General features: G+C 39.9%; 1 protein-coding gene across 1 annotated transcript in view; it reads left to right on the top strand.

Annotated features, from left to right (window-relative positions):
- Window positions 1-10,028, top strand: part of PCOLCE2 (procollagen C-endopeptidase enhancer 2) — a 28,410-nt gene that overhangs the window by 472 nt on the left and 17,910 nt on the right. The window contains exons 2-5 of the mRNA XM_035895217.1: window positions 26-316; window positions 506-587; window positions 809-917; window positions 8,449-8,704. Coding sequence (XP_035751110.1) covers window positions 26-316; window positions 506-587; window positions 809-917; window positions 8,449-8,704 — 738 coding nt within the window. The remainder of the gene's footprint in view (window positions 1-25; window positions 317-505; window positions 588-808; window positions 918-8,448; window positions 8,705-10,028) is intronic.

Raw genomic sequence — 10,028 nt, 5'->3', positions numbered from 1 at the left:
ACGGGGGCTTCTTCCACCGGCACAGGCCCCTGCCAGAGCAGCCCCTGTAACAGGCTGCGTAACGTCCCGCGCCGTGACGGTGTGGTACAGTACAGCATCGTCGAAAGCCCAGCGGGGCGTTCGGTCGCCCTCGGCGGGGTTTGGCACAGGGGCTTTGCAGGGCTCCTCACGTGTCCCCGCGTCACGGGCCGGGGCGGCCGGAGCGGGCTGCTGACACCTGAGCTGCTGAGCCCCGAACGTCCTCGCGCCCGCGAAATTCTGACGTCACCAGACTGGAGTAGCAGGACTCGCGCACGTGGTGGACGGTGTTCCTGCGGTATGGAAAACTTCCAAAGCGACTTGCTCGATGAAAATATCTAAATTAAAAGAATTTCAAGGTGGAATAGAAAGGAATTAGACGTTATTGTTATTACTGTGCTGTTTTAACTCCTATTAGATACACTAAAAAAAGTCATTACTAATGACTTGTCATAATTATTTTTTCATTATAATAGCTGTTTGCAATGACGTCTCACACCACCACACTTGCCGTCTCAGGAATTAAAAAAGGAGGGAAGGATAACAGTCTGTCTAAACCCAGAATTAAGGTCCAAGTAGTTAACTTCCTTTACACCTAAATCTGCGCGTTAAATTGCACATTCTATGTCAATAGTGAAATTATGCAAGTAGTGAAACATATGTTTAAAGTTAGCAATGCTTTTAAGTATTTAAGCTGTGTCTTTAAGATAGTCTGCGCCTCTTTACTATTTTACAAAGAACAAATGAAATATATTTAAAAATTAAGCACTATTTTTCCTATTATTCTCAGGCCTACATTTACATGTGGAGGAGTTGTATCTGGAGAGTCAGGGTTTATTGGGAGTGAAGGATTTCCTGGAGTCTACCCTCCAAACAGCAAATGTACTTGGAAAATCACAGTAAGAATTTTTAATATCACAAAATCAGCGCTGAAGACAATGAAGAGCTATTTGTTGTTAATGCCAGTGTTTTACATGGGATTACATAGTGCAATAATGAACTCAGTAACTCAGAGCAGCTCAGCTATCTGGAGCTTTTTAGGGTTGCTGTAATGTGATAATAGTGGCTGAAATAGAACTGACCTTGCCTAATGTCAGAAGCAACTTTTCATTGACTTCCATAGATAATAGTTCTAAATTAACCCACTTGAAAGCAAACATCTACCCTTCCAGTCACTGCAGAAAGCAAGAGTTAGTTAGATCAAATGGACTAAAGTAAAGCTTTGAGGTGTAGATAATGAAAAGCAAAATTTGTTGGCACTAAGACGCAAAAAAAGTTTCAAACAAAACCAAAAAATCCAGCAGGTTTGCTCGTAGTGTGCTAATAACAGTGTTGTGCCAGCCAGGGCAGCTGGAGTATGTCAAGCAGCAAGCTGACAAAGCAACAGGAAAGCGTTGTTACATTTATAAATGACCACATGAAAGCATGTGGTACAATTGATGTTTCGATGCTGAAATGAAACTGTAGGGCAGAGACATCGCATGCATGGACAGCAAATGCCATTAAACAACTAGGACTAAGCTCTCCAGGGCTGGATGTGCCCTTATCCACAGACTCAGAGAAAGGGATTTGAATGAAAGATTACTTTTCCTTACATCTGCACAAATTGAGCCCTCCAAAATGGCCCACCAAATTCCCTCTCCATTTTTTAGGCACAGTTCACTAAGAACTCCTGTGACATTCAGGCCTAGAATATGGGCTTTACAAAAAAAAAAAAAAAAGGTGTAACAAAGCATAAAAAAATAAAGTATTCTGCATGTTGATGGGATCACTAAAGACAACTTCAGTTCAAAGACTGCATTACAGGCTAGGTGTTGGCAGGATAATAGACTCCTGCTACTACAGAGATGCTGATGCAAAGCTGGAGACATTGATCTGTTTACAGTGTTTGGTTAAAACGACTCTTGTACCAAACGAGTGATGTAATTTTAATCATTTTATCTGAAGGATACCAGTGAAGCTGCAACAGTTGCTTTCTGCACCTTTATGTTGCATCATTGTTAGGGTCAAGTTAGAGGTTACCTTTAATCTGTGACTGACTTTATCCAGAAGAGTATGATGTGAAATACAGTGTATGCTCATAAATAAACTTGCTTCCTGCTGTTGAGGGGCTGCTGAGATTACAGCAATTAGCGTGGCCCATTTTACAAGCTGAAAAGCAGACACAAATTGCATTTGGAATCATACACACGTGCCTTAAATAAAAGGTTAAAAAACTCTGAAGTTAGTTACCGATATAACCAGTATTAGATCTTTAAAAGTTCAAAATTGAATCTGGAGGGAAATAATAATTTTGATTATAACAGCATAAAGTTTTTACCATTAAAAAATTCGGATTACAAATGAAGGCAGCACTGAAGAAGCATGTACTGAAGCATCCCATGGTTCTGCCCGTCATCACATATTGGGGGTAGGGGGAAAAGAGAACAATTGATTGTATTTTAAAAGCCCATACCGAGTGGTTTCATCGCAGATTTAATGTGGCTGTTGCCAACAAGATGTGAGCATCCAGGTTAGCCTGGACATTGTGAGAAGCGTTACCACAAAGCTGTAGCAGAGCTGTGTCTGCACACTGGCTTTACTGACTGTGGGAGGAACTCGATGGCTTCTGGCATTTCATGATCATCCTGACTTCCACTTTTCTGCTGTGCTGCCATTTACTCCTGCTCTTCATCTGCTGCATACCTATTCTCTGTAGCTTGCCCAAAGCCAGAAAAGGACTGTGCAACTGCAGTAGTTCAGGCTTGCTTGTGCCCCCACCTCATTTTAACCCCTATTAGACAATATTGTTCACTAAGCCAAGCTGATTTTTTTTCCCCATCTACTGTATAGAACGCCCTGTCTTTTGGATGTGCAGGAAGGATGTAGGGAAGGCAAGGACTACAAAGCTTGCAAGACTAAGCCTGCATCCTCTTTAAAAAAGAGGATGAATTACCAAACTGAGGGAAAGTGGTACGCTCAAGGGTCTGGTTAGCGTGAATTTGAACAGCAAAATCCTTTCACCAGATACCGCTGAGGCTCAGAATAGCTTGCAATAGCACCCAAGTAAGACAGCCAGTTACACTGTCATGAAGAAATACGCTGTAGTTACTGTTAGGCTTCCTCATTTAGCATCTGATCTTAGAAGGTGACTAAGACTTTTTGCCTGTCCGTTTTAGCCAAGGGCTGTGAACGCCTTTCTGAAAGCACTCTGCCCCATGCAGGATCTGACAAGTCTGCAAGACTGGAAGAGACATTGATTCACTTTGCATCTGGGTCACGAGAATTATGAAGCTGTTGCTTTCTCAACTATAGGATCTCACTGTCTATAGAAGAAATCCACAGAGAGTCAGAGTGGCAGCTAATTTATTCTTTAGAGGAAAATAGGTTTAGAAAACATTATGGGTAATATGGATAGAGTAATGTAGCATTCAGGTATCAGCTGAAATCTTTCCAGCTGCTTTGCTAAAGCTAGAAGAGTCTCTCTAACTCAATTATGTTTCTGTTATTTCAAGAGACTGGGACTTTTTCAGCGGGCTAAAGAAAACAGCTCTCTATTCTAAGAGCTCTAAGAAGTGTTCAGCACATGCTTGTGGTTATATTACAACCTTGGCAGAATACCCAGCAGCTTTTAGCTGGCTTTGCTAAGTTATTTGTACAGCTATTTCCTTTCCTATAGTAATGTATATAGCTTTATCTAAAATATGTCATATAGATTTACTTTTAATACTCTGTAATCCTTCTTGGCCATCACCTCACATAAATGTGTCACATAGTCCAAGAATCTGGACTGCTGTCCTGTGTTTTTCTGGCAGACTGTGTAGTTCCCATAAAACTCTTAACAATTTTATGTGCAACAAGAATACTGAAGACTGACAGAGTTATGTAAGGTTATATTTTTATAGGTTCAGGAGCTGTGTTCCAGCAGGTATGCTGACAATAAGCAAGGTTCGAAACATTTACTTATCAGGGTAGTTGGAAGCCTGCCCTGGGGGAGTGAAATATTTTAAATCATTTTCTCTACGTTTTAAGCATTCATTTTCCCATATCACTGTGAAACTGCCCTTCCAGTATAAAACAGATTTTTACGTATGGTTGTATTGCCAGAAAAGAAATCGCTGAACAGAATCTAGTGCCTTTCTTGGGGAGAGCATGCTAATATGAATTTTTAAAAAAATCATTCCTTTGTGGCTGGAGAGGATGGAGGTACGGAACAAGCGACTAGGCAGGAACTGTGGTGCTTCCCAGGATCTAACTCCAAATAACTTTCACATTTATTCTCAGCAGAGAGAAATAATATCTTTGGCTTGCAGGCAGCTGATGTATTTTTCAAGTCTACCTAGACTACAGTCTACTAGTCTATGGGAAAACACACAATCAGTATTTTGCTATTAAACTTATACCAAAATATATTAAAGCCATATATAATATAGATTTAAAAATTAGGCAAAATATTTTCTCAGAAAATTGGCATTTAAGGGTTTTTACTCACCAAAAGATTGTTTTCAAAGCCAATACTCTAAACCAAGTAATTTTGAGAAGTATGACAGTTTGGGAATCCTACCCAGAAACTGAAAGGCACAGTGATGAAGAGGGCTTTGTGTTCAGTCAGAACAACAACAGAAAAACAGCTTAACTACTTTAAATGTAAGTGAACTTTGATTCACATTCTATGAAATACCTGCAATGAATGCTAACAACAACAAAAAAATCTAGGGACCTTAATTTGTGGTGGGTTGTATATACAGGATAATCATGCCCTTTTGAAGAGTTTAATAATCTACACAGATGATTTTAGGGAATTACGCTCTAGAAAAACTCCCCCTAAAAATTCAGGGAGTGCTATTTTCCTTTAGCCTTCAGTAGGAGTAAGGCATCCTTCACATGCATTTAGCATCGTAATTTCTGACCCTAAGAAGTTCATGGAATTAAAATAAGGGAAGCAGAGGGCAAGTATGGGTTGGTCGCCCTCAATGTGCCAAGGAGAGGCAGAAGCTGAAGTGCTTCTGTCTTTGAAAGATACCAACTAGATGGATAAAACAGAAAAATAAGGCACGCCCTGCAGGGGAAGCATCACTTAGTCTTCCTTTGACTCCTCCCTCTCTTTTTTTTTTTTTTTTTTTTTTTTTCTTTTCTCTCCTTAGGAGCTGAAATTCCTTCCAGTTCTTCCTCTGAGGTGTCCCATCATCTTACTGCATCAGGCTCGGATGTGGCTCAAAGTAAACAATACTGAGTCATCCTGGCCTTTGCTTTCTCCCCTGTGTTTCTCATGGAGCAATATTTTAAGTATCCTAGGATAAACACTGGCAGATTTTAGCACATTAGTTTTCAACATTTATAAAAGGGAAATGGTAGAAATGAAAGAAAAGTATTGGTTTGCCAAGACGCCTGTATTTAGGATGGGATTCCTTGGGAGTAGCTGCAAACTGGAGCGGCTGCTGCCAGAATGTGGAACCACCATCCCCTGCACTCTTGCCTGTCATCTGGTCAGACCACAAACTTTTAATTGTTTTAACATGCTGGAACAAATTTGTTATTTTTGTGAATAATGACAAATACTATTTTAATAAGCAATGACATTATTTTATAAAGAACTGGCAGTAAGCAGCGACTGTGATTAAGGGCCCCAGTTCACACATTTCATAAGTAAATGATACATCTCCCCTAATTCAGCTAAATGTGAGCAAGGATTATTCTGACAACTAAAATCTGGAGTAGGCCCCTTCTTAAACATTCATGACAATGTGGCTGAGTTTTTCTTACATGTTTTCTTACAAACTGTCATGAAACAAAACTTAGCAACTCAGTACTTCTATGGGGAACAGTCTTGGCCAAGATCAAGTAGACTGAACTAATAGAAGCTAGAGAGATTAAAAACTATAATGAAATATGATTAGATAATGTAGTGTAGTATAGTATAACGTAGTCAGTGGTGGAGAGAGAAGGAAGCATAAAACACTGCACAGAATTGCCTACGCCTTGAAACAGAAAACCCAAGACCTGGGTGAATGGTTGGCTGGCAGTTCGGAGTTTGGCTGCTTTGCCAGCGTCTGCTCCCTCTTGAGCGTGGGTTAGTCCTGGTTCCCCTTGCCCCAGTCGGGGCAGCACGAGGGAGCGGAATACCCAGGGGTAGGACTGAAATACCCGGGGGTAGGACCAAGTACCATGGGGCTGGTGCAAGCAGAGCAGCGCTCATTCAACATGCTCATGGAACAAAGCTGTCAGTGAGCACCCATCAGCATTACTGTTGGATCCTGTTGTACCTGTTGTACAAACTTGCGAATAATGAGCGTTCCATCTCGAAAGAGCATATGTTATTTTACATACAGCCGGGAAAAAGGCTGCTTTATTTTAACTGCCTAAATCTGACTTTATCTGACTAACTTCACAGCCAGAATTTTTGAGCTGGTTTGTCTGGTCATATAGAGTTTGTAGTATAACCATAAATAACGTTCAGGTCTTCTGACAGGAATACCAAATTCCTTCTAGCTCTTTTTCTGTTAAAATGGGCATGTCTTAGTGCTTCTTAGTGATTCAGACTAGAAGACGAGTGCAATAATAAGAGATTTAGTTACGAGAGCAGTGATTCAAGGAGTCATACTGCTTTCACAGAGTATCTTACAATATGACCACATGTCTGTATTGGCCTTATGTTGATACATGTGGGTTATTTTCTGTATTTATCTTCTATATTTTCAGCTACAGGGCTTGCTCACTTCAGTAATGTGAGTTTTAAACCTAACATCTGGCTTTAAAGTTTTCTAAAACATAGTCATTGTGCTTTGGAATTTCTGGGTAAGATTAGATGGGTTTTGTGGTTTCGATGTAGTAGTAGTAGTAGTGATGTACGTCAGCACGGGGGAACGGAATGCATTTTTGAGAGAACTTTGAACCTGAAGGATAATACTCTGAAACCAGCAACAGGGACTGCAGTGGGGCTGGTCAGCCAGTGTGTACGTGGGCCCCAGGCAGTTGAAAACAGCTCTTCCAAAAGTCTGTCCTGCTGCAGGATCAGTATCAGCACTGGATGTAAAAGCTGCTGCGTGAATGAGTAACCTTAACAAATTTACAGCACATTTTTCACTAGATCTAGAGCTGCTGCCTGTATTAGTACCTTCTGTGGATTAGGTGGGCACTTCCATCCTTAGCACTTCCATCTATACCTGACAAGGCATTTGTAACTGTTGAAACTCACAGCATTAAAACACTGTTTGACAATTTCATATAGGTACAGTTTAGTTGTAGTTTATCTCAAACTGGTGTTTTAAAATGAATCACTGTTAAGGAAGGAAAAAATTCGTGAACTCTTTAAATAAAATGGCTTAAATATGGAGTTACTGAAGATATATTAAGTGTGTGTTATAGATTTAAAGCAGAAAATAATAGCAGTGTCTCAGTAAAATAGAACATCTGCAATTATTTTAATAGGTAACCACTCTACCGGGCTATGAATTGAATGCAGATAATTCCACTCTGCCTGTCTAGGGTCCCTCTATAGTTTAAAATACTGTTTCCCTTCTTCCTGTCCTGATGCATAGCATTAAGTGCTTTGTTAGAATAGTTTTCACTTCTCAGTATGCTGCTTATTCTCTTTAAAAGCTTGCAACTCTATCACAGGAAATGTTCTCCTCCTTGTAAACTATTACGCTCTCTTAATTTACATCCTTCTTGGTATGCTTGCCTCTTTCGCAACGTCCACAGATACAGACATGTAAGAAGATTTGCCCTGTTTTATGTTTCCTCAGATGTTTCAGAAAACAAAACTCTCTTCTATACTGAGGACATCCACTAATGGTTCTTTTGAATTCTCTATAGTTTTACATGTTCTTCCCAAATATAATTATTTCACTGCAGCTTTCAAGCTAAATGTACCCACTCCAATAACTAAATATTAGGGTTGTACAGCATTAGCCATAAAGTTTCCAATTTTATTTCTAAATGCAAGTCATGTGTCAGTAAATAAAAAAATCCTTCAAACTATGAAACTTTATGACACAAATCAGCAAGATAAGAGGCCATTTCATTTGCTCAAAAATTGTAAATTGCTTGTTCTGTTTTTTTTTTTTAAACCATATTAATCTCATCCCCCTCTCCTTACCTGGTGACAGAGAGCTGTACGGCTGATTGCATACTTTGAGCAGAAAATAGGAGGAAAATGCCAAGCTGAACTGGGCGGTGATGGCATATAACCAACTATATGAGCCTGGCTGGCTAGACAATACTCTGGATCAGGAAGATAATGGCAACAGAGATGGCCAGAGCTTTCTATTTGTGATTGATCAGTATGATTTTAAAACCCACTCTGCCTGGAGTGTAGTTGACAAAAAGAGCTTACCTGGCAAGAAGTGAAGGATATGAAAATACTCATGCAAATAGTGGGATCAGATAGATATGTGGTCAGTTGCATTTCAAGATACATCTCTCCCTCCCTCCCTTCCTCTCTCCCTGCAGGTCCCAGAAGGAAAAGTGGTGGTTCTTTCTTTTAGATATTTAGACCTGGAAAGTGACAACTTGTGCCGATATGATTTTGTGGATATATACAACGGCCATGCCAATGGACAACGCATTGGCAGGTTCTGTGGTACTGTGAAACCAGGTGCCCTCGTATCCAACAGCAATAAAATGTTGGTGCAGATGACTTCAGATGCTAATACTGCTGGAAGTGGATTCATTGCAAAATTTTCTGCAGCAGAACCACATGAAAGAGGTAATTAACAACCATGTATGTGCTGAAGACAAATATAACTATACAAATCTATGGAAAGCCACATTAATGCTTAAAAAGATGTGATGCCAGAGATATTAGGGATTGTGCTTTCAATGTATTTGTTAATTATTTTGCTTAGCAAATAGCAAACTATAACTGTTTAGCCATCGCAGTTAATCAAAGTAGTAAAGAGGAGGGCTATCTATTGTAAGGGTTGCAGAAGAACTACACCTAGTAGCAATATGGTAATGGCTAGTCAATAAAATGGCAGATGAAATTCAATATAGATAAATGTTGCAAATAAGGGGAGAACACCCTAACTTAGAACAGGCTCTGAATTGACTATTGCCACTTAGGAATGAGATCTTAGGTTTAAAAATATATAATTTATGAAAACAACAGTTGAGCATCAATCCAGTGTTCAATAGGTATCAAAAAAGAAACAGAAACTTAATTTTTTGAAAATGGAATAAAGACCAAACAACAACAACAACGAAGTATGCCACTATAAATCCATAATGCATCTATGTCTTGAATACTGTGTGGCATTTTGGTGTTCCCATCTCAGAACAGGATATCGTAAAACCATCAGAAGCAATTGGAGACAACAATTATGATAGAGTTAAGGAACATCTTCTACACAAAGACGAGCTGCATAGCATGGACCTCTTCATGCTAGAAAAAAGAGAAGCTCAAGGGGAGTGTAGCAGGGCTCTAAAGTCATGGCCAGTGTGGAGAAAGTGAAAGGGGACCACAGTGACTGTCTCTTCTGATATAAAAACCAGAAGAGCAAGTGGCTGCAAAGGAAAGGAGAGGGTGATCTTTATCACCAAGCTGTTAAGCAGTGGAGTGCTGTGCCAGGGGACAGTGTGGATTGTCAATTTCTACACTGGTTTAAAAACAATTAGGAAAACATGAAAGAAAAATTTGCTAAGTATTATGAAACATAAAGGCATTGCCTTGTGCTTGGGAAGACCATGAACTGCGAGAGGCTGGGAGGTTACAGGGGCTGGTATCGCCCTGCTGAGTGACTCTTTTTGTCAAAGCTTTTGCTGTTAGCATGATACCAGACTAGACAGGTGGTTGGGGAGATGCAGTGCAGGCGGTAAGTTATTTATTTGTCCTTCCAGTTGTATCCTTGTATTGGTAACTTCTTGAAAGATATATTTAATGACAGTGATACGCTAGAATTAATTTAATAAAGAAGGTTCATAATCATATTATAAATGAGGATTACATACCTAATGGAGCTTTGTAGTTTGGGACTGGGAGAAGGAAACATGGAGGAAAAAAACCCCTCTCCGTTGTGGGCCATTCACAGGCC

Source organism: Egretta garzetta, unplaced genomic scaffold (genome assembly GCF_000687185.1).
Source record: "Egretta garzetta isolate BGI_Z169 unplaced genomic scaffold, ASM68718v1 scaffold425, whole genome shotgun sequence".
Lineage (NCBI taxonomy): Eukaryota > Metazoa > Chordata > Aves > Pelecaniformes > Ardeidae > Egretta > Egretta garzetta.
This window is presented reverse-complemented; position numbering and strand designations above follow the sequence as displayed.